Here is a 26,345-nt window from a genome sequence, read left to right on the forward strand (position 1 = left end):
TTCAAGATCTTTAGATACACCTTTCAACCAATTGCCAATCAGAAAATCATTGAATCCTATGACCTGGAAGTCTCCACTTTGTGTTGTCCTGCTTTCTGGACAGAACCAATGTATATCTTACATGTATTGACTGATGTCTTATGCCTCCCTAAAATGTATAAGACCAAGCTGTATCCTGACTACCTAGGGCACATGTTCTCAGGATCTCCTGGGGCTCTGTCATAGCCATGGTCACTCATATTAGGCTCAGAATAAATCTCCCCAAATATTTTAGAGTTTGACTCTTTTTGTCAACAATGATATAAAGGTAAATTGACCATGTAAAAAATACATATTCTAAAATATTACAAATCTAGATAACAAATGAAACAGTAGAAATTAAAAATTAATCTATAAACAATATAAGAATGAAAAATTTCTCACTGTGAGGTCTATTTTTTAATAGCTTTGTTATCCCCCCATTAGAATTTGTTTATAATTCATTTGTGGTCTATTGCTGTATGATAATGTTCCATAAAATTTTATTAATTAAGATCCACAGTTATCTATAGTTCATGCTGGAAAAAGGAATATGAAAATCTTTGAATGTTTTATATTATTTATCATTTAAGTCTATACACTCCTGGCAATAAATAGTACATAATACACAATTTTCATACAGTACATTTTCTTAAGTAGCCACATACTTTACAAGCAAAAATCCAAGCTAGCCATTTGAAATGTGATTTGTGTGTTTGTATGTGTTTCCGTACACATGTAACTGAATGATCAACAATTAATGATATAAAATACTCAGTAATTCAAGTAGAGGAAAAATGCATCAGTTAAAGACTGAAGATCTTTAGATAAAACGATGAAATTAGATAACTAATTACCTAAAAATTTGTTGTTTTATCAAAAATAAAATATGCATAAGCAATTAGACTCATTGAGTATAGAGTTATTATAAATACCTGTTTGTTTTAATGTGTGCCCAACTAAAACCTGAACTAGGGCTTGTCTACCATGTGAAAATGAAAACCAACCCATGGGAGTCAATTTAAAAGGAGCAAATTGCTATTTGCCAGAATATTTTCCTCAAATGTAAATTATAACATCTTCTCAGCCATTGATTCATCAATTAAAATATTATTAACTAGGACTCCACTGAATTTCCATTAAATTCTGCATCTTACACACACAGTATATTACCATTTCTCAAAAATTTATTTTGTCTAACATGTTCAATATCAATATATTCTTTTTATTAAAAAATCACTTAATCGAAAATAATGCTTATCTTGCCTGTGTCAGAACATTATTCAGAAGAGTCATAATCTCTACTATAGTTTGATTATTTGCTTCCACTTTTTCTTGGAATAAAATTAGACCATGAAAGGCACAGAAATGCAATAAAGAGCTGTTTTAAAGTAGAAATTCCTCTCATATTCCAAATCTAGAAGCTTTGACAAGGGAAATGAAATTAGCTGACACTTAGCAGACGCTTGTCATCATGAGCTGTTCTAATAATCACCTATACAAGTTTTTCCTGCTTTTAATTTCATAAATTCCATTTGGCATGCTTAATTAGAAATATATTGTATTTTCGAGAAAGATGCCAAAGCTCATTGTCAATTATAAGAAACTTTTACAGAAGATATTTTGTTCCTCTTGTGTATCTAGTTAAATGCAGTCGTCAAATAGCACAGTTACATGCAAACTTGCAAGAAGACCAGCTGTTAATTACCCAGAAAAAAGGGATGCAAACACTGAATTGGCACAAAAGTTTTAATTCCAGCTCTGCCACTAATTAGCTGGGTAACCTTTGACAAGTCATGGATGCCCTCTAGATACAAATAACCTTAATCTTCCAAAAAAAAAAAGTGCATTTACCTAGACACAAAGTTTCCATGATTTTTCATAGGTATTAAATCATATTTATTCTCTTATTTTGGGTTCGATCTTTCCTGTTTTGTGATTTATTTGTTTGAGATGGCTGAGCAATATTATATTATTTTGATGACTAAACATGCACATGGAACTTAAGTTAAAATTCTAAATGTTAAATTCCATATGCTAAAGAGAGATCATTAATCATTTATAGGTCACTATTTGACTATCAAAATTATAACATAAACCTGATTAGTAAGAATAATCACTGTTATTTAAAATTATATTTTTATAGAATAATTTATAATAAGGCAGTGAGCTAAGAGCTAGGAAACTCATTGAGGGTGAGAAGACTCATGAAAAGATTTGTATACTTGCACTTAAAAGTTCAATTTTCTTAACAAAATTTTGACACAATATTAATTGCATGCCTTACAGATTATTCCACAGACATTTTGAGAAGATAAAATATATTTAAATTACATAAAGTATTAATGGATTGTTTAATAATAATTAGTGGTATGTTTTAGGACATTATTTCCTCAAAAACCTGGAAGCTGTCCTTAGACTTTAGAAGGCATTATGGCAATGAAATCTGCAGTCTCTCTTTCCTTTTATCACCACATTTTTCAGAACCATTTCACTCAAATGTGTCACCAATTTGCTCTGCAAGTGAATGAAAACTTCCTTCCCTTCAAATGTGAACATCACTCAAACTGTCATTAAGTTTGATCTTTATAGCAATATAAACTGTGGTCCTTGGAATCCCTTGTTAGAATTACAGAGGGAATAGCCTAGGGCAGTATTGAAAGGGGGCTTGTGAAGCAGTGTAACACAGTACAAAAGTCTCCTAGCCAGTCTCCCTACCTCCAGTTCCTTTCTCCAACTGTAATCTACTATCTGTTTTGGCACCAAAGATGCTTTCTAAAACAAAGATGAAATCAGACCCTGCCTATGCTTCCACTGGATTCCTGCTTCAATGATTACAAATAATTCAACTTAAAATTAACTGCCCTACTCAATATCAGTCTGATTTACCCATCCAACCTATTTTCTATCACTTCCAAGAAACCATTCTCAGAATCATTAATCCTTGTGTCCATGAGATTTCATACTTAGCTGTTTTGCTGTGTTCGTAGAATCTTCTTGGGAGCGTACATCTCTCCTGCCCAGTCTCTTTGTTTTATTGGCAACTCATCCTTGATCAAACTCCTGTATTAATCAATTATCCCTATCTTCACTATCATATAGAAATGAATTCTCCTTTCTATTCTAGAAATTGTCACAATCTGTCTACTGCTTTATAGAAATTAGTGGACATGTTTCAGGACACTATGTATACTAGCGAAGAGTATGCCTTGCCTGGGGGCATTTTGTCAAGGACAAGGATGTCCCATCACAAAGCAGCATCCACTGAGTTAAGAGATGTATTTTTCTAATTCATTGGACTGTGTCATATGTCCAGTAAGCTTCTCTCATTCACCAGGAGGAGGCGCCTATATTTCAAACTCATGCAAAGTTTCTGTGTGAGGTAGGCCAGCACTATGCAAGTTTGCCTTCTCCCCTGGTGATATAGTCTGGCTGTGTGTCCCCACCCAAATATCATCTTGAAGTGTATTTCCCAAAGTTGGAGGTGGGGTCTGGTAGGAGGTGATTAGATCATGGGGTTGGTTTCTAATGGCTTAGAACCATTCCTCTAGTGCTGTCTCATGATAGAGTTCTCACAAGATCTGGTTGTTTCAAAGTGTGTAGCACCGCCCCCTTCACTCTTTTTCTTTTTCTCTCTCCTGCTGGCCATGTGAAGACATGCTTGTTTCTCCTTCTCCTTCTGTCATGATTGTAAGTTTCCTGTGGCCTCCCCAGAAGCAGAAGAATATACAGCCCACAGAACCATGAGCCAATTAAATCTCCATTCTTTATACATGACCCAGTCTCAGGTAGTTCTTTATAGTTGTGTGAGAATGAACTAATACAGAAAATTGGTACCAGAATTGGGGTATTGCCATAAAGATACCTGAAAATGTGGAAGGGACTTTGGAACTGGGTAAGAGGCAGAGGTTGGAGCCATTTGGAGGGTTCAGAAGGAGACAGGAAGATGAGGGAAAGTTTGGAACGTCATAGAGACTTGTTGAATGGTTGGGACGAAGTGCTGACCAATGCAAGAATGGACTAATACAACTGGAATGTAAGTCCCTTGAGTGCAAAGATCATGGACTTTGCATATGTTCACTCTCTCTCTCTGCGTAGAAAATTGGCCGTATACTGTTGGTGAATTAAACTATGTTGCAAAGAGTGAGCAGAATAATAAAATGAAATTATTGAAATCCAGCTCGAAGGATACAAACTTTTAAAAATGTGATGTAGTCATTCTGTATATTCTACAACTTCCTTGTAGAATGAGTATCCATAGAAATAGTATTGATTTTGGAAAATAGAAATAACTGTTTCCTCAACTGTGCCATGCCATGCGAGGTGATATTCCCTAGGGCTAAAATGTTGGTACCTCAGGCATGTGGACTCTTTACAGTCTATCTGATAGTACCGTTGATAAGCAAAATAAATAACTGACAATTAGGTACAAAATTCTAATTTTCAGATTTTCTCTTTATGTTTATCTTGAAAAAATCTGCACTGCTTATTGTAGGATGAGGGTTTTCTGGTTAATAGGAGGAAGGAGGGTGGCTAAAGAGCAAAAAGGCCTTGCAGTATGAAGGGAGCTAAGAATCTTTGTAACTTTGTGAGTATATGCCACATTGACAGAGACTTCAAGGTCGACATAACCTGCCCCCATACTGGCAGCAGGCTTTATGAGGTTAATAAATGCTTCAAAGTAATTATAGGCCAAATGGGATTTCATCTTGCCTATGTTTCCACAGGAACTCAGGGGCGTCACCTGTAAGGAGGACTGTAGTTATCCTCATTCCCTCGAAAAAGAAAAACAGTTGTGACAAATTGAATAAAAAAATCAAAGGACAAATGAAATAGGACTTGCCATTATAAATCATAAAAAATAAAAAAGAAAGCGTCCTCAAACAATACTCAGTTCCTCAAGTTATAAATACATCTTTAATAAAACTCAAGTTAGTCTGTTTAAATATAAAATCACATAAAGATTTTAGCATAATATAATTTAATGTTTTTACCTTCATTCAATAAACAAGCAAAATCAGTACTGTTAAATTCTGTATTAATGTTATAAACATTCATTTTAGTTGAAAAAAATTGTACATCCTTGGAAAATATTTAAATATATGCATATTAGAGACCGCCAACTTAATCTCTGCATCACCAGACACAGGAAGACACAAAAGACTAAGAAAGAATGAAATGACTGATAGTGGAAAGAATCAGACGAGTGGCCCCATTGATTTACGCAAATATATGGCAGATGGCCAAAGTGACATTTAATATACTTAACAACTGGTGCTTAATAGCCTTGGGCTAAATTATTATAGACCATAAATCAACAAGAAAGTCTTGCAGGGTCTTCTTCCTGGGAGTGGGTATGCTTTCCCTGTTAACCTCCAAGTTGACTTGGCAAGGCTGAAACTCACTTTGGTATATGGCACCCTGGTGTGGGGCTGACTGATTCACATAAGTTATTCTGGGATGCTGACTTCCCTTCTGGCTTCTTCAATTCAGCAACACCTGGACTTTGGTCTCAATTTGTTCTAACCAAGGTTTGTAGACAGAGAACAGAAAAGGCCAGAAGATAAATCTACCAGGTGGAAGGAAGGCTCTGGGTGAAGTCAATAAAAAACACTGGTTTGTTGGGAGGGGGCTGGCTATACTACAGCAAATGGTTGCAACTGAAACCTGCTGTTAACTCAACCCCCAAATCAGGCATCCTGTTTGATACCCTTGCCTCCCTTACACAGGTCAGCTCAGCAATGCCAAGTGGCTTACTGCATAAAAACCCCGGATGACAGAGAGTGGGTATTCACATGCTAGACACCACAGTGAAGACAGAACCCCAAGGTTTTATCAATGCATCATGGTGTGTTTTGCAATGTCTGCATGCTTTGTAAAGGGGTCTGTCAACCCCTCCTCCTAAAAGGTACAATTCATCAGGGACTGGGCCCCGATTCTGCTTGAAATTCTTCTACCTAATTTGCTCCATTCCACGTTGGAGCAAAAACTTTTTGGCTCTCTAGCATTTGATAGCATGAATTTTCAGGGCTTTCATAGGTTTCTCCCTTAGTTAAGAATCTCTATGAACACTAATGTAAGATCTATAAAACTGTTCTGTTTTCAAATAGTTGTTCCTTAAATCTTTTCAACTTTATATGAAAATTCAAACAGAACAGCCAAAATGAAAGAAATAGTCTTTGCTTGATAACAGTGTTAGTAGCAATGTTTCAATTTTATACATGGAAAATTATCAAGTAGAGGTCTAATTTCAGTTTTTGATAGGTGTTTTTTTGCGTTTTTTTTTTTTTTTTTTTTTTGAGACAGTGTCTCACTCTGTTGCCCAGGCTACAGTGCAGTGGCATGATCTCGGCTCACTGCAGCCTCCACCTTCCAGGTTCAAGCAATTGTCCTGCCTCAGCCTCCTGAGTAGCTGGGACTACAGGCACATGCCACCATGCCTAGCTGATTTTTGTATTTATAGTAGAGAAGGGGTTTCATCATGTGGCCAGGGTGGTCTCAAACTCCTGTCCTCAGGCAATCTGCTTGTCATGGCTTCCCAAAGTGCTGGAATTATAGGTTTGAGCTACTGCGCCCGACCAACAGGTGGCTCTTAATGGTAAAGCAGTTATGGCCCATTTAATAAGAATAGTAGCTAACTAGGTGAGCTTGCATGTTTGATTAACTATTATATTTTTTAATATAATTAGCATTGTGTAAAACAATAGATGTTCTTCATGTAAGAAACATTAATTCAATGCAATACTTCGTATTGAGGGTACTGTTTCTCAATTGATAGCAGTATAATTTCAAGATTGCTGTTTTATTTTAATGTTTTCTCTGACAAGGACAAAACATACATAAGCAAGATTTAGTTTTTAGTAAATGGAGATAACATGTTAATTATATTTTGATTAATTATGTTAAATTTGTGTAAGCTAATATTAATATTCCAATAGACTAAGTCAAAGAATAAAATCAATCTTGTTACTATGCTATTGACAATTAACTCTAGTATTTTGTTGGGTTATATTATAAATTAATATACAAAAGTGATTGTGAAGTATTTGATCAAACTACTGGTCACAATATGGTTACTACCTTTTACAAATTTTATATATGCAGGAATTTACTTAAATCCTGAACTCTTTTAAAAGAATTTAAAAAACAAGTTTCAGCATTACTATAAAAAGGCATGTTTTCCTTCTAAGTGGTAATTTTAAGTGTAAAATTAAACTATATTTTATATTTCTAATAGGCTATATTATTTTCCACATGTAAATAATGCCATAGACACCAGGTAAGTACAATACCTCTTTCCAATTACCATTTTTCACTGCATACATATTCAATTTAGTGTGTACATAACTGATTATAAATTTGTGACTACATCCTGGGGGTTATACATTTCTTCCTAGGGTCAACACATGGCAGTGTCTCTCTGGAAGCAGGTAATGCTATAAACCTTCCCTCAGTGGTGGCTCTAACTCTCTCTCTTTCTCTCTCACATCTGTCTCTCTCCCCCTCTCTAACTCTCTCTGTCTCTCTCCCTTGCTAGTTTTGAAAATGTAGGTGGCATGGGTCCCAGAGCCATAAGGAAATGAATTTTGCCAACAACTTGAGGGATTTTGGAAGCAGATCCTTCCTCAGTTGAACCTCTGAAAAGAATCCAGCTCTGGGCAATCCCTTGAATGGAAACTTGATAGACCCTCCTCAGAATATCTATCTAGATCATCTCTGGACCTGTGACACACAGTAACTGTGAGATAATAAGCATGTCTTGTTTTAAGCCACCTAGTGTGTGATAATTTGTTACAAAGCTATGGATAACTAATACAAATAGAGCCACAAAAAGGTCACTCTACTCCCATGGGACTGCTCTATGCAGCTATTATAAAATTTACCCACAGCTAGTGTAACTGGATATTCTTGAGGACAAGCTCTTTGCTTAGTAATGTGAGAGCTGACATCATCCACATTTCAAGAGTCCCCAATTGCCTTCAAGTCATCTGCTGTTGGTTACTCCATTAAAGTGGCAGCTCGTGATAAACACAAAGATAACAATTCTGTTCTCACCTTTTTGTTGCTCAAGATGATGACACAGTAGCGCACGTGCATGTTAAAGGGAAGAAAGCGGAGCTCTAGGCTTGAAGTTCCTTTCACTCCCAGGTAAACAGTATTCACGGAGCAGAAGAACTCTCTGATAAAAGTGGACTTAATTGCTAGCAAAACATAAACAGAGCTTGTTGACATATATTTTTATAAGTGCTGTTCTTTAGTGATTAAAGTTTTGGTATCAAAAAATGTTCAAAACATTAGCATGTAAGATTAGAAGATGATATTTGTTAATGAAAATACAGTAACCCTAGATCAACCTTGTTATTAAACAATGCTTAATTATGACCCTCTATAAAGATTCCTTAATACATAATTTCATTACAAAGAATTTCACTACTGTGTAAAATTAGCCAGGATATACGAAACAAAGTGGTCATCCAGGAATCTTCAAATTTTTGTGGACTATGCAATGTTTCACAGGGTACAATGGATAATTTAAACTGGAAACAAAGGATGTATTATCTATACCTTTATCTATCTATCATATAAGTATGGCACACTAACCTATTGTGCCATGGAGCTCCGTGTATCTATCTAGCAGTTTTAAAACATGTCCACACATTATTTGATATTGCCTTAAATATGATGATGTAGTGGGCCAGGCTTAGTGACCTGATCCTTACAAATCGTATGCTAGAATACAGCAAAAGTGAAGCAGTGTGATTTTTGACACCAGATCAAATAAAGTAACTCAATTCTGCCAATTCTTTCTTTTTTGGCTTACCTCACTTTAGAACTTAAGGAGATCCCGTGAAGAAGCCTGGGCCACATGGAGAAGCCATGAGTAAGTGTTCAGGCCAACAGCCCCAGAAGATGTCCCAAACAAAAGGCAGCATTAACAGCCAGACATGTGAGTGAAGAAGACTTTGAAAGGACTCAAGCCCCAGCCTCCATTTGACCATGAACTAGAGCCATGCAGCTAAGCCCAGTCACCCCAGATGTATGAGAGATAACCATTATTATTAATGTTTATTGTTTTATGCCAGTATATTTGGGGTGGTTTGTTCTACAGCTCTAGATAACCAGAACGTTCCTATGTCCATTTGTTCTACTGATCATTATATGCATCTTTTATAGACCTATAGTTATTTCATAAAGTAATTTTATGAAAGAAAATGCTCCCCTTACAACTCTAAACTTGGTGATACCTGTCACAAAAATAAGTTTAAACAATTCAGAATAAGCCAAAAAAGAGACAGAAAGGCCATATAGCTAAACACATTCTTTGTACATTGGAGGGAAGTAGACCAGCAGTGAAAGGAGAGATTTGTGCAGAGTTGTCCAAAGGGTCATCAAGGGAAAAGACTCAGGACCTATGCTTCAGCCTCAAATCAGCCAGCAATCCCCAGGGCTTACCACTCTGTCTGTCCTTGTAGCCATCCCTGTTGAATATTTCATTTCATATTATGCTTGGCACATAAAAATCAGACATGAAAACAAATAAAAACTTTTATTTAGGTACTCACAGGTATGTAAGAGATTTGGGGAATCACAACAGCCCTGATCAGTGTCACTCCCACTGCTACTGATGTCATCACTGACACAAGAAAATAGGAAAACAACATCAACAACACAAACAAAACTCAAAAACAATTCTTCATATTAGTTAAATAATAAAGAGCCTTGAAAGTTATGGTTAAGTACAAAAGATATGAAAAGACCATAGATATATTTCAAATATTATTTGATGTTCACATTGTTTTAGAAATTAAAAAACATAGGCCGGGCGCGGTGGCTCACGCCTGTAATCCCAGCACTTTGGGAGGCCAAGGCGGGCGGATCACAAGGTCAGGAGATCGAGACCATGGTGAAACCCCGTCTCTACTAAAAAATAGAAAAAAATTAGCCGGGCGCAGTGGCGGGCGCCTGTAGTCCCAGCTACTCGGGAGGCTGAGGTAGGAGAATGGCGTGAACCCGGGAGGCGGAGCTTGCAGTGAGCCGAGATTGCGCCACTGCACTCCAGCCTGGGGCACAGAGCGAGACTCCGCCTCAAAAAAAAAAAAAAAAAAAAGAAATTAAAAAACATAAAAATACAAAAAGAAAACTAATAAACATCAATATTTCCATCACTCTGTTCAAAAAATTGATAAAATAATTATCTTTCACTTTAAAATACAGTACTGTAGAGAAGTGCAAATTTGATAATAATAAAAACCCTAAATCCAAAGACTCAAAACGTGGCTTATCTCAATTTAGGATTAAATAGGTACTTTTTCCAAAAGTAGTTCTAGAAATTGCTTTCTTGAGAAAATTTCCTTCTTTAAGCTTATTATTTTCACATTTGCTTGTTTCTTATAAAGGTATAAGAAGACCTGGGAATTTGATTAATCTCTGATTGCATTTCTAAAAACAAAGTAGTAGATCACAGCCTGAAGCAACTGCCTCCCTTGAAAGATTCCAGGTCTTCCAGAACCCATCAATTTCATGCATATCACTCTTCTTGTAGAATTCTTGGTTATTTTACTCAATAAGCTGTCAATTACTATTTGGGTTTAGAGATATTGGTTACCTGATTTTTTTTCTGAGAACACAAAACCCCATATTTGCTCACTTTGACATCTGCTTTTCCCTGAATTTGATGCTGCAAAATATTTTGACTCTTTACAACTAAAGTTATTCTAAAGTTATCCATTCCTTTTCACCATTTGATTTTGATGATTAACACTGTACTGTCTTTTCTTTACACCTCATTTGTAACGAAGTTCGTTACCACTTCTTAACAGTTATTCTGTGGCTTAATTCTACTCACAGGTATTCTGGTTAGCACTGTAAATTATATCTTTTTTATAAAAAAGGTAATACCTTTTTAAAATAAGAACATTTATTATTTTACATAATTCGAGCATTTGATAAACATTTTAATGTTGCTATAGACACAATAAATGGATTATTTTAGCATTTATAAGGGAGACCATACAGAATAGAAAGAATAACAAAGACTGCTTATTATTTCTCTGTATTTGGCTCCATTGCCATTTCTTTGATATTAGAGCTCTGAGTAGAAAGCCTGACTGAAATATATAGATAATTTCCAAACCTCATTTTGTTCAATACTTGTAATCTCTAGTCCAATCATTTTTATTACAGTGAGTAGAAAAGCGGACCAATTTAGGCTTCATATCTTTTTCCTTGTCTTTACCTATTTTCTTGGAAACAAGTAAGGAAAGTGCCTTTTGAAGAAATCAGAGTTGCCTCATCCCCAAAAAGAGACTCTCAAACCCAGAACATTTGAGTGACTGTTTAAGCTAAAGATAGACAGAACACATTGCAGACCTAGATATTTGTATTGACTTACTTATGAATCCAATGGTTATCATGATTACAAAAGACATCAGAAAATAATTTGATGAAATAATTTGACTTCGAAAAATTCTATTTTATCTGATGAATGTCTGACTCTAGAAAGTCAGTGACAAATCTAACATTTCTACAAAACTTTGGTGTCCCAAAGACAGAATGGAAAAGAACTTATTTACCTTTTTGTTAATCTTTGCACCTCAGTCCACACTACCACTTTCTAAATGCTCACAAACTATTGTTGAAGTAAAAGAAGAGTAAGTCCTTAATCATAGGGAAAAATAGAATCAAAAGAGGCTAAAATTATAAAAAAAAAAAAATACTGTAGATCAACCAGTGAAATATTTCCTGCTAACCCAGTAGTGGTCCAGAGTCAGGGACTGGAAACTACTTTAGAGGTGTGAAGGAGTAATATTTCTTTTTCCTCTGCAGTAGTGGTATGCATCTCTTTTCAAGCTAAAATGATAAAAATGGCATTGGATTGATTCGCTTAAGGGTATGACTAAATCGGCCCAAAAAGTGATTTCCTATTCAAACCTCTACCAAAAGGGTTAGGAAGATGTTTATCATAAGCCTTCATGAAGTTAATTCAGGGCAGGCATTCAAGGCTGTATCTCAACCAAATAGCAAAATGTCTGGTTCAAGTCTAGTTTTGATGCATCATGCCCCCTGAATGCCACATGCATCATAAAAACTAGAGAGCATTAAGTTTTAGATTCATTTTATCTTGACATATATATAGGTGTTTCTCAAGAAAAGGCCCAGTGGATACCTAGAGGCTAGTAAAAATGAAATATTCGCTGTTTTTTGTACCACTTTGACCCCTGAGCAGTTGAGAAGTGTCTAAAGCAAGGAGTCCTAAGATAGAAGGGCAGAGTTGATCTACAAATTTGAATGGGGAAAAAATTTCAGCTTGACTTCCACTAACTTAACAACAATTTAAATCAAACCATAGTAGTATTAAGCATATCTATGATTTGCTCACCAAATAATCACAGATATGTTTATATCACATCTCAGTTCATATCTTACGATATTATTTATGTTCATCACTGCTTTTAAAGTATAGTAGGCATTAACTTCACCATTATGTCTGTTAATAAAGTATATATTTTATTAGATTACGCTCTTAAAATATTTTGATCATCTATTGTAATATTCATTTCCTTTGTGCCATGGACTGCATGGTGCCCCTCACCCCTAAATTTATATATTTAAATCCTAACCACCAATGTGACTGTATTTGGAAATGAGAAATATAAGGGGGTAATTAAGCTTTACTGAGATCACAAGGGTAGGGCCTTGATCCAATAGAATTAGTGTTCTTATAAGTAGAGATACATGAGAGCTCTCTCTCTTTACCCATTCTCACATGTAGAAGAGGTCATGTGAGCACATAATAAGATGGCAGCCATCTACAAGCCACCAGAAGAGGACACAGAATAAAATCTATCTTGCAGCACCTTGATAATGGACTTCCCAACCTCCAAAACAATGAGAAATAAATGTGTTGTTTAAACCATCCAGTTCTTAGTATTTTGTTATGGCAGCCCATGCAGACTAAGATAGTCTTAATCCTTACATCTTATTTTATGTGTTTAGAAAACACTATTCCTCAAAGTGCAATTGTTTTCATGAGAACCAAAGAGCCTGATAACATTTTTAAAAGTTAAGAAATCCTAATCTAGAATAGGATCATGAAAGATAACTACCATATTTGGCCTTCAATTCACTCTGCTTTCTTTAGAGACTAGCTACTATAGACTGAATGTGCTTCCCCTGCCCTGACCCCCTCAATTCATTTGTTGAAATCTAATCCCCAGTTTCATGGTATTAAGAGATGGGGTCTTTGAGAGGTGAAGACCTCCCAAAGATCAGAAAAGTGGAGTCTTCATGGATGAGATAAGTGCCCTTATAAAAAAGAATCCAGAAAGCTCCCTCACCCCTTCTGCCATGTGAGGATGCAGCAAGAAGACTGTCATCTATGAACCAGGAATGTGGCCCTTACCAGACACCGAATCTGCCAGTACCTTTATCTTGGACTCTCCAGCCTCCAGAACTGTGCAAAATAAATATTTGTTGTTTAAGCCCCTCAATCTATAGTATTTTGCTATAGTACCCTAACAGACTAAGACACTTACCTAATTCTAATTGTTCCGAATTATTCAGTATAGTAAAAAGAAATATTTTAAAATCATGAGTCTCCAGAACCCAGCTTTTCTTTTTTTTTTTTTTTTTTTTGAGATGGAGTTTTGCTCTTGTTGCCCAGGCTGGAGTGCAGTGGTACAACCGTGGCTCACTGCAACCTCTGCCTCCCCGGTTCAAGCGATTCTCCTGCCTCAGCCTCCTAAGTAGCTGGGATTACAGGCATGAGCTACCACGCTTGGCAAATTTTGTATTTTTAGTAGAGAGAGGGTTTCACCATGTTGGTCAGGCTGTTCTCGAACTCCCAACCTCAGGTAATCTGCCCACCCAGGCCTCTCAAAGTGCTGGGATTACAGGTGTGAGCCACTGCATCCAGTCTTTTGTTTTGTTTTGTTTTAAACAAGGATCAAGATCCAGAAAATTATCTCTATCAGGGCCTTCTTTCATTTTTGGTTGCAATTCTGAGCCAAGCTCTTCTGAGACATAGAGATTAATGATGACGCCCCTAAGTTCATGGAGCATATAGTCTACAATAAAACATAGGTTTGTGAGAACTACTTTCAAAGCAGAATGATAAACATTTTTATTACCTTTTCAACATTAATTCCTATGCTCCTATATTGACCCTGCAGTTTATACGTCTTTTATTTCCCCTTGCATGCGCCTACCCATTGCTTCTGGAATTCCCTCCACCCATGTTCCTATGCTCATAGGAAAGTTCTCCTCCTTCTCTAGATTCTGGCCATGAAGATCTTATTCATATTTCAGATCACGATTTGTTTATAATAAGAGAAAACACCAAAATACTTCTTTTAAAATGTCTTCTCTTCCATGAAATTCTCCATAATAGCTAGATAGCAATATTCTTAAGCTATCAGATCATAGAATATTTTTTTCATCTAATAATAACAAATACTTTCTTCCCTGTAAAACTTCCTCTACCAGCAGGGATTTTTGTTTTCTACTTGGTGACTGGTTCCTCGAGGGCCAGACATGTGACTTATTTATCTTTATGCTTTTCCAGTGCCTGAGTTGTCACTTAATAAGAATTTGTTGAATGATTAAATAACTCAATATGGCTGGAAAAAAAAACACAGCAGGTCTTATAACCATTAGAAATAATTGACAAAGTACTCATTTCTGAGCCCAGCTGTTCCATTCATTAATTTCAAGGTTTGGCTAAAATTAGTTGCCTACACTGATACTTTCCTGAAAATTCCTTTGGGTTTCATTAGAATAAGAACTTACTAAATGCTCTCATTATGCTCATGGATCATGTCCCCACAAAGTAAAATGTGTGATGAATATAAAGTTTTATCATTCATGTGGTTCCAAATGGGTTATTTTATAATATATGTATCTGGTTGCTTACAAAGAGCAGCTCATGGAGGCTTTTTAAATAGAAGAGTCTATCATTATTTTAAAGCCAGTTTAACAATGCTTACATTTCATACTTTACTACTCACTTAAGAAGAGAAAATGTATCATTTGGAGAGATATTAGCTGATGTGAACCTGAGGAGGAGTATCGGTTAGTAATATAGGCTAGGTCATGCTGCAATAACATACAACCTCATATATCAATGGATTAGCACAATAGTTTATTTCTTGCTAATGCTACATGTCTATCAAGGTGGAGGGTACACTCAGGGATCCTTCGTGAAGGAGGCTCCTTTCTTCTTTATTTTTATTTTTTTGAAATAGGGTCTCACTCTGTCACCCAGGCTGGAGTGCAGTGGCGTAATCTCATCTCACTGCAACCTCTGCTACTCAGGCATAAATGATTCTCATGCCTTAGTCTACCAAGTAGCTGGGATGACAGGCACCCACCACTATGTCCAGCTAATTTTTGTATTTTTAGTAGAGACGGGGTTTCACCATGTTGCCCAGGCTGGTCTTGAACTCCTGAGCTCAAGTGATCCGTCCACCTTGGCGTCCCAAAGTGCTGGGATTATAGGCATGAGCCACCATGCCTGACCAGGAGGCTTCTTTCTATATGTGTTTCAATAATAGTTATGGCAAGAGAAGGGAACATGAAAAATTTCTCAGAGGTTCTTAAAGCTGCCATTTGGAAATAACATACAGCACTTCTCCTCACATATTATTGGCCACATAGGCTATATGTTGGCACATAAATTCCACATTGGTGGAGAAGTGCAATATTACCATGTGCCTAAGTAGAGGAAAACAGGAACATTTGAGAAAACCTCTTTTAAAAATCCAGTTCATTTATGGAGTTTTTAAAAAACATTTTCTTGCTTTACTTGCTACCATGCTGATTAAACAGAGATTAGACTAGGATTTTATCGAGACCATATATCATAGAGGCACTACTATGGACTTTCATTCTGGTCATGATTTAAAATACATGTTATTAAATTTCAGTTTGTATATGGAAATCTCTTCAAGACAAACAATAAAAAGCTTTTAAAAGTAATGTGTAACATTACTAAGTATTATTTTATTAAGACATATTTAAAGATAGAAATGCCTCATTATGCCAAAGAAGTCAGATTGATGAAATATTAGATTATTTTGTGCTACTTGGGGATAAAAACCTTTGTGTCCTTTCATGGTGGAGACTTGGTTAACTGCCCCAATAATCATTTTCCTTTTTTCCTCACTGACAAAAACCTAATTTTATTTAGATGTGTATGGAGAAAGCAGGTTTCCCAGTCTTTCTTCCAGCCAGGTTTGGTCATTTAATTAAAATCTGGCCAATGGGCTACAAACAGAAGTGCTGTGTGGTATTTCTGGCAAACCTCCCTAATAGAAAAAGGGCACACTTTTATCCTTGTGCATCTTCCTTTCCATTGCCTAAGAAGTGGATTTGATTGTCGGAGCTCTGGATAGTTTAGTTGATCTCTCAGAAACTGAATACAGACTTTCGTGCTACATGATCTAGAGTCTGAAGGTGTTACACAGGATGCAGACAGAATTCCAGATGAAGGGGCCATAGTAACTTCTTCTCTTTAGAATTGTCAGAAAAACAACCTTTTGTGGGAACTTAAGTCTACTTTATCTCAATTCAACATACAGATTTGGGCCTCAGCCATCATCTCATGCCAGTCTCTAAATGATAAACCAAGAGCCTGCACTAATTGACAAGCCCTCTTCTTTGAGAAACTTTGTGGCTTTTGCCTTTATAAGAATTGCCCTTGCCTTTGATTTAGGAGACAGTCTTCACAGGGGTACACATGAGTAAATCCCCAGTATTTTAAATGTATGAGTCTGAGTTATCCTTGGAGAGTTAATCTGCATGAGCCTGACTGCTCTATTTGGGATCAATGTTCTCTCTGACCCAACACTCAATGTCTCAGCATCTTTAAGTTTTTCCTGGCTGTTGTTATTTTGTTTTGTTTTTCATCACAGAAAGGCTTGAGAGAAGAACTAAGGAAGTATAGCATTACAAATAAAATGTATGACACTAATGAGAAAGAATGATCAATAATGCTTGGGACCATGACAGACACACTTCTTAAGCTATATTTCATGCTGAATTGGTAATTATTTGGGATGAGTACTTCCAAGGTTTCCTTTCCTAGAAAAATTAAATTATAAATGCTTTTATAATTGTTCTATTTTCTTTTTGATTTGGGGAGCGTACCACAGAGATGAAAACCTTACTTGTAGCTTTAGATTCCATGGCTTCAATAATCCCAGAACTCTGGATCTAATCAAACTCATTCCAGAGTATTATATAAAGAAAAATGTGATAAATTTCAGATACAGAAATCATATTTTGTATTCCAAATCCTGAAAGTATACTCAATTTTTCTCTTCATTACACTGATTCAATTTTGCGTTATTTATACTCACAGATACCTACAGTATCACTTCAAGATCTGACTCTAATTTACCATATGATACTATAAATTTTACACAATTAATGTGAAGAAGTTATTTCAAGTCCATTCAGGCAAAATCTACAATCATAAAGCAGCCACTTAATCAAGAAGAATCAAGGGGCTGAAAAGATAAAAATCTAGAGAGAACTGTTTACAGAAGTGTTTTTGGCAATACTTCAGTAAAACTTGAATTTCATATCTACAAAGAAATTAACATAAAATACCTACAATCCTCTTATTATTTTGGTATCTTTAATGCTATCTTATAGTTCAATACATCAATTCATATGTTAGTGTTCACTAAAGCAAAATATGAAAGAAAGACTTCAAAAGCCCTAGGTAAGCATTACATTGGCACTTAATAAAACAAATTCAGTGAGACAAAAATAGTCTCTTCTTTAATAACTTTTCTCACAGAATAACCATTGAAGGAATCAAACATCTCATAATAGATGCAGCCCATATAATCTCCCAAAAGTGTTAAGTTAAATACAATTCACTTTTGGAAAAAAAGAAAAAAAAGACCTGTACTCATTTTAATCTTAGCAAGATCTGCACAAGCACTTTAATGGTTTCTGATGACACCGGGAATTCCTGTCATTTAAATTGTCAAATTCTTGCCTCTTGATACATTTTTGGATCTAAAAGGATGATATTGATGCTGTCAAGCACTATACAAAGACAAACTAGGGTGTTAAATAAACTAAAAACATAGTAGTAATGATCAACATAGGCATGCATTTCATTAATAGACATCTACATTATTTTCTCTCTACCTATCTCTCTTTAACGTGATAACATTGTTCTTGATTGTACTTAACTTTATATAGTGATTCTATAGTGTAAAACAGAGGAACAACATACAACAATCAATTTTTTTAAAATCCTTTTTCTTTATTCAGCAAATGTCTTTATAAACTAAATATAGCCCTCATAAAGTAGGTAGAATAAGTTCAAACACTGTCAATCCTCATTATCCATGAATTCCATATTTGCAAATCTACCTACTTCCTAAAACGTATTTGTAACCCCAAATCAATACTTGTAGTGCTTTCATGGTGTTAAAGGACATGCACAGAGTGGTGAAAAGTTCTTATCACTGGTTGCACCAATTCGCAGCTGAGGTCAAACAAGGTGACAAGGGGCCTTCTTATTTCAATCCTCATACAAGTATAGAGATGAGAAGAGGTAGAGACAACAGTGGGCAGTGCAGAGTAATGCCAGACACTCAGGCCTAATGGACAGGGTTTGAATACCTTCTCTGATGTCTTTTATTGGGGCAGTGTCAGGAAAGTCATCTGACACTTCTGAACTTTGTTTTCATTTTGTAAGAAAAAGAAAAGAGAATCTTCCATGATGGGTTATTTTTAGAATTTACTATTATAATCTGTATGATTATATGTGTTTCTTCTTGGAATAATGGTTCAGTATTCACAAATATAATGTGTAGCAATTTCATAGAACATAACTACCACAAATCATGAAAATCTACTATATTTAATCAAGTTCATATTTATTCAATTTTTATGCACATGAATCTAGTAACATATAAATATATATTTGGATATGAGTGTGAATTAGGTAAATAAAACATTTTGAATAAATGAAAACTATTGTGTAATTATATAACTAGTTTCCTTGACCACTTATTTCTCAAAACTTTTTCTCAGATACTTATGAGTACAAAATACAGACACTTACTCATGTTTTGGGTATTGCCTGGATTCAGTTAACTTTGATGGCGAAGAGACAAATGTTGAGGATTCCACCAAAATAACACTGTAATAAGTGAAGAAATAATTATTTTTAATTGATTGCAACAAAATTCAGATATGTGATAAATTTTTCCCATAATTCATAAAATATCCTTAGAATCAGAATAAACTACAGTTTAAAAAATCCATGTGCTTTCATTCTGCAACTCAGAAGATAATATGTTAGAAAGAAGGGAAAGATCGGGAATGGAAATATGTGAAACATAGTATCTTTTTATATGGAATGGCAGCACTGAATTCTCGTAGCAAGGACATTTAGAAGATAAGTGACTGGTCAAATTATACTCCAGAAACAAAGAGGAAATATCACACTGGTCTTACACATCACCAGAGCTGTACATGTTTCATAACTTTTTTTTTTTTTTTTTTTGAGACGGAGTCTCGCTCTGTCGCCCAGGCGGGAGTGCAGTGGCCGGATCTCCGCTCACTGCAAGCTTCGCCACCTCCCGGGTTCACACCATTCTCCTGCCTCAGCCTCCCTAGAAGTTGGGATTACAGGCGCCCACCACCACGCCCGGCTAACTTTTTTGTATTTTTAGTAGAGACGGGGTTTCATCGTGTTCGCCAGGATGGTCTTGATCTCCTGAACTCGTGATCCGCCCGCCTCGGCCTCCCAAAGTGCTGGGATTACAGGCGTGAGCCACGCGCCCGGCCACGTTTCATAATTTCTAAACCTATTCCGATTAAAGCAAAATGTTTGTTTCAGGAGTGGACATGAGATGTGAGTAGCTAGTCAATCAGTACATTAATAATTATGCCATCTTCTGAAATCACACAGCAACGGAAAGTCTTCCTATACGACAATGCTCATATATTCAAGAAACAGTTATAGCGACATTTGTTTCTTTCTTGTAGGACATGAGGTTCTGGAAACACAAACATTTTTGCCCCAGGCTGCTCACATCATAGGGTAAGAATAGTATACAAATGATGCCCTAGCAGTAAATTAAAGATGTCATGGAAATTCATGTCGTGAATGGCTAATTCTACGTTCAGAAGTGAACAGATTGTGTCAAATATGGTTAAGAATAAAATATCTAAACTTGATTTATCAAAAGAAACCCCTTTTATTATATAACAGTTATTGATATCCCCAAATCCTAGCTTTTTGAGAAAAACTAGGCTAGCAATAAATTAATCAAAAGTTTTAGTCTTGATAATACACACACACACACACAAACACATACACATCTGTACCTGTATATAAACTAAAATGCAACACTTTCCTATATCCTAAAACTTATTATTTTTCTTATTCTATTTTTTCTTCAAATTTTTATTTTTATTTTATTATTTTTAAAATGTTCAACTTTTATTTTATATTCAGAGTTCATGTGTAGGGTTGGCATATTGCATGATGCTGAAGTTTGGCATATAATTGATTTCATTATCCAGATAGTGAGCATAGTACCCAATAGGTATTACTGCAGTCCTTGCCTCCTCCATCTCCCTGCCCTCTAGTAGTTGCCAGTGTCTATTGTTCCCCTCTTTATGTCCATGTGTACCCAATGTTTGGCTCCCACTTATAAATGAGGACATGAGGTAATTGGTTTTCAGTTTCTGCATCAATTCTCTTAGGATGATGGCCTCCAGTTGCTTTCATGTTGCTGCAAAGAACATGATCTGCTTCATTTTTATGGCTGCAGAGTATTCCATGGTGCATATGTACCACGTTTTCTTTATCCAATCCACCATTGATGGGCACCTAGGTTGAGTCCATGTCTTTCCTACTGTGAATAGTGCTGCAATGAACATATGAGTACATGTGTATTTCTGGTAGAATGATTTGTTTATCTTTGGGTATATATCCACTATTGGGATTGTTGGATCAAATGGTAACTCTATTTTAAGTTCTTTGAGAAATCTCCAAACTGCTTTCCACAGTGGTTGAACTAATGCCAACATCAGATTCTGTCCTATTGTTTTAAATTGATATTTCAGATGCTTTCATATAAGAATTGTAAAGAATTGTATGAATATTAAATACTAAAAATGTTTAAACAGACGAAATTAAATATAGTAAAATGTAAATTGTGAACTTTGTGAAACATCTGTCAGACTACCAGATTCACCTATATTATTAAGATACAATTAGGCAAATACATAAAGAAGAATTCCTCTCCAGAGAGTAATTTAAATTTAAAGTCAGCTACTAAATTCTAAATTCTCATCTAAATTTCATAAAATTATGAAGCAGAAGAATATTTCAACATTTATTTATATTTCTATAAATCAAGGTAACTAATTGGAGAAATTTATTTTGGTGATAACCTGTTCTGGCTAAAAAGTAGTCACAAGGATCATCGAATTTGACACACAAATAAAATGACTAGCCCAACATAATAAATATCATATTTTTATACACTGTGCATATACCATTTTGAGTTAAAATAGCAATCTACATGTGTCTGAATTATCCCTGCTTAAATACAAAGAACATGTTTTCTTAAAATACATATAAATATTAACTGTAAAAACGCAATATGAACTACCTGTTAAATGAAAAAAGAATAATCCTACTTGATAACTGCAGTTTCTAAATCAGTAGCTCTCACACTTCAATCTGCATAATAATTACTTAAATTTTGTTCAAAATGCAGATTTCCCAAGTTCTACCTGTATGAATTCTAAGCAGGTCTGGAATGGGCTCCAGAAATCTTTATTTAAAACAAGTTCTTAAGATGCTTTTAACATAGTTCATCCATTTATTCTTATTCTTCTTATTATTATTTTTATTATTATTATTTTGAGACAGAGTCTCACTCTGTCACCCAGGCTGGAGTGTAATGGCACGATCTTGGCTCACTGCAACCTCAGCCTCCCGAGTTCAAGCAATTCTTCCACCTCAGCCTCCCGAGTAACTGGGATTACAGGCGCATTCCCCATGCCCAGCTAATTTTTTTGAATTTTTGTAGAGACTGGGTTTCACCACGTTGGCCAGGCTGGTCTTGAACTCCTGACCTCATGATCCATCTGCCTCGGCCTCCCAAAGTGCTGGGATTACAGGCATGAGCCACCATGCCTGGCCTCACCCATTTATTAAACTTTGAAACCTGCTGACCTAGAATAACATGATTCTAATATTAATGTAAAAACAAATCTTCTGGAGATGTTATTAAATGCAAATTCTGACTCAATTGGATTGAAGTGGGCCTGAAATTTTGTCTTTCTAGCAAGCTCCCAGGTGATGTTGGTGCTACTGATCCAAGGATAACACTTTGAGAAGCAAGAGCCTAAGCTAAAACATAAAATATTTTTCAAATTATAAAACTAGACAACCAATGAAAGAAAGGCAGAGAATTACAACATTAGAACCACCATACATTTATCCCTCTATATAAGCAACAAAAAAAAAAATGGTAAGAGTCGTGAAAATTAACTTTTTCAGAACACTGGTAAATACAGAGAGGCATGCAACAATCTCAGGAGTAGTGTTTATCCAAGATAAACTGCCAAACTTTGGTAAGAACAGTGGAGTTTTTGTTGCATTGTAACTTGTGTGTTGTAACTCCCATCCTCCTTTTGACAGCTCTGCAGCAGCCTTGCACCCAAGGAAGTTGTAAAAATCTGTAGCTTACATGAAGGAGGGAAAGACTGAGATTTGACTTCTTCAAAAAAGTATTATTCCTAGGCATCATTATTATCTAACTTGTCTTGCTGCTTCCTGGAAAATTTCAAGCCTTAATTTGTAACGTATTTGTCTTTATTTGACCTGACTTAAGGGAGAACACCTACCACACCAGGATGTTTGCTGAAATAAATCCACAGCAATTATGTGTGAGATTGCTACAGAAGTTGGGTCAAACAAAAGCCTGATGAAACATGAGAAGAACATATGGGGGAAAATATATCCATGTATTGGATTAAACTAACTTGCCTGATCCCCAAAATATGTTAAAGATCCTGCATATAGGATACAATGATGTGTTGCCAAATAGACAATATCAATTAAAGAGATAGAAATGATACAAAAGAACCAATTAGAAATTCTAGAATTGAAAAATAACATCCCTGAAACTAAAAATTACTAGAGGGGGCTCAACAGCAGGTTTGGTATGGCAAAAGAAAAAAAAAGCAGTGCATTTAAAATATGTCAATTGATATTATTTATTTTGAGGAACAGGAAGAAAAAATAATAAAGAAAAATTAACACAGATCCAGATGCCTGTGGGACACCAACATAAGTCTAATGGGAATTTCCAAAAGACAAGAGAGAGAGAAAGAGGAAAAAAACATTTTAAAAATAAAGAATGAATACTTCTAAAATTTGATGAAAAGCATTAATTTACACATCCAAGAAGCACAAAGAACACTTTATAGGATAAACTCAAGGCAATCCACATATAGATAATAATAATTAAACAGTTGAAAGGCTAAGATATAGACAATCTTGTAAGTAGCAATACAAAATTGACTCAGTGCCTACAGTGGCTCCTTAATATGATTAACAGCTGACTTTCCATCTGAAATGCTGGAAGATAGAAGACAATAGGATTATGTATTCAGTACACTGCAAGAAATAGAGTTGATGAAGTACAATGTATACAGAAAAAACTCTCCTTCAAAAAATAAAAATTAAAAAAAAAAAAAAAAAGAAAACAAAAAAACTGTCCTTCAAAAATGAAGGAGAAAAGATACTCCAAAGTAAACAAAACCTAAAACAATTCATTACTAGCAGAACTGTGGTGCAAGAAATATTTCAGCTGAGATAAAAGGACAAAAGAAATTAATCAAAACCACATGAGGTAATAAAAGGCATGAAGAAAGGTGACTACAATGGTAGATATATATTTAAAAACAAGCTATAAATTTTCATTTTCTTTGCAACTCTTCATATTTGCCTTTCTCATTTAAAATAAACTAGAGTAGAACAATAAATATAAAACTGCTTTATGGGCTTATAATGCATTAAGATGAAATTGGTATAATAACACTAGGGAAAGGCTAGGAAAAAGAGATACACTGCAGATACAAAGTTTCTGAATTATATTGAAATTCAGTTGGTATTAATCTGAGTTAGATTGTTTTATATTAGATGCTGATTGTAATCCTCAGGGTAACTATTAAGAAAACAATTAGAAAATCATAAACTAAAAGAAACTAAAAGGAAATAAAATGGTATACAAAATAACTTTAAAAACTCAGGCAGTAACAGATAAACAGATGAACAAAGACATTAGCGATATATAAAGGAAATATAAAAGTGACAGACATAAATTCTACTAGATTACAGATTGAGTTAAATGTAACAGACTAAACACTTCAATCAAACAGGAAAGATCGACAAGATGGATAAAAGAAAAGAGACAAACATTCGGTTCAAAAACACAAACCAATTGGGATTAAAAAGATTTAAGAAGGAATACCATGAAAATAGTAATAAAAAAGGAGCTGGAGTGGCTATCTTAATAACAGATAAAATAATATTTAAGACAAACATTAAGTCTGACACCACGAGAGATCCTTGGACTCTCACCCCAAGAAAATGAGTGAAAACAAAACAAACAAACAAAGAAACAAAAAAAAAAAACACTTCGAAATTCTCTGGAGATGGTTCTAAGGGCATACAACAAATTAAGAAAAATCTTTAAACAAAATCAACTAAAAGATAATAAGAAAACCAGTAGTCTGTAGAATTTGAACCAAGAACTCTATCTCCTTCTTCCTTTCAAGCTCAACAAAAAAGAAACTTTGTTTCAGACTGTTTTTGCCAAGAACATAGGGCTCTTCCTTCCCCTGGCTCCCATTTGGAGGCCTATGTTTCTGGGAGGCATGGGACATCACATTTTCACCTCAGTACATGTTGCTGAGGCTAGGTTCTGGGTAAGTACAGTTGAGAGACAGTGAGAAGCTCCTTTCTTCTACCCAGCACCCACTCATGGACCGAAGCTCTCACATGAATGTGGCACTGCTGAAAATACTGAATCCCTAATGGCTCTTGCCCAGTTTGTAAAGTGGTAGTTCCATACTGGGAGAAGCAAGTCAAAAAATCCTGAGGTTATTTTGCCCCCTTGCCCACCTAGCACTCAGCTCTAAAAATGGAGGGTTTGCTGAAGAAAAAGTATACCATTGTCCCCACCTCCAGCTCTAGAGTCATGGATCAGATATTTTCCCTGAGGAGAGAAGCCGGCTTTAAAATGAATAGCTCCTAATTGCTTCCCAAAGTACTGATTTCATTTTCAATAATGTGTGGAGAAATTCAAGTGAAAGTGTGCTCTCAGAAACATTGCCAGTTGTGGTGAAATACAATTGGATGGAGACTGGTAGATCAACAAAGATACAAGCTAAACTACAGGCCTGTTAGTTTGCTGGAGAGAACTGGAGAAGGAGACTGCTAGAAGTCCTCCTGGAGTCAGAAAAAAATCTCAAACAATGATGTATAGAACTGTTTTCTCAAAGAGGTCTGAAGTTGACTGAATTAGCTTGAAGAGTAATTTATCCAACCCTGTTGTGGGAAGTCATGGACCCTGAATGGAGGGACTGGCTGAAGCCATAGCAGAAGAACATAAATTGTGAAGATTTCATGGACATTTATTAGTTCCCCAAATTAATACTTTTATAATTTCTTATGCCTGTCTTTACTGCAATCTCTGAACATAAATTGTGAAGATTTCATGGATATTTATCACTTCCCCAATCAATACTCTTGTGATTTCCTATGCCTGTCTTTAATCTCTTAATCCCATCATCTTTGTAAGCTGCAGATGTATGTTGCCTCAGGACCCTGTGATGATCGCGTTAACTGCACAAATTGTTTAAACAATATGAAATCTGGGTACCTGGAAAAAAGAACAGGATAACAGCGATATTCAGGGAACAAGGGAGATAACCATTAGGTCTGGCTGCCTGAGAGCCAAGCAGAACAGAGCCATATTTCTCTTCTTTCAAAAGCAAATAGGAGAAATATCGCTGAATTCTTTTTCTCAGCAAGGAACAGCCCTGAGAAAGAGAATGCGTTCCTAGGGGTAGGTCTCTGAAATGGCTGCTCTGGGAATGTCTGTTTTATGGTTGTAGATAAGGGATGAAATAAGCCCCGGTCTCCTGTAGCACTCCCACGTTTATTAGGATGAGGAAATTTCCACCTAATAAATTTTGGTCAGACCAGTTGTCTACTCTCAAACACTGTCTCCTGATAAGATGTTATCAATGAAAATGCATGTCCAAAA

At 35.6% G+C, this 26,345-nt stretch overlaps 1 protein-coding gene across 1 annotated transcript in view; it reads right to left on the reverse strand.

The window, feature by feature from the left end:
• The window catches only part of CFAP47 (cilia and flagella associated protein 47), a 434,895-nt gene that overhangs the window by 183,871 nt on the left and 224,679 nt on the right, over window positions 1-26,345 (reverse strand). Inside the window, exons 40-42 of the mRNA XM_073013816.1 lie at window positions 19,106-19,183; window positions 9,582-9,652; window positions 8,074-8,219 (exon numbers count right to left, since the gene is read on the reverse strand). Coding sequence (XP_072869917.1) covers window positions 8,074-8,219; window positions 9,582-9,652; window positions 19,106-19,183 — 295 coding nt within the window. The remainder of the gene's footprint in view (window positions 1-8,073; window positions 8,220-9,581; window positions 9,653-19,105; window positions 19,184-26,345) is intronic.

Source organism: Chlorocebus sabaeus, chromosome X (assembly GCF_047675955.1).
Source record: "Chlorocebus sabaeus isolate Y175 chromosome X, mChlSab1.0.hap1, whole genome shotgun sequence".
Classification (NCBI taxonomy): Eukaryota; Metazoa; Chordata; class Mammalia; order Primates; family Cercopithecidae; genus Chlorocebus; species Chlorocebus sabaeus.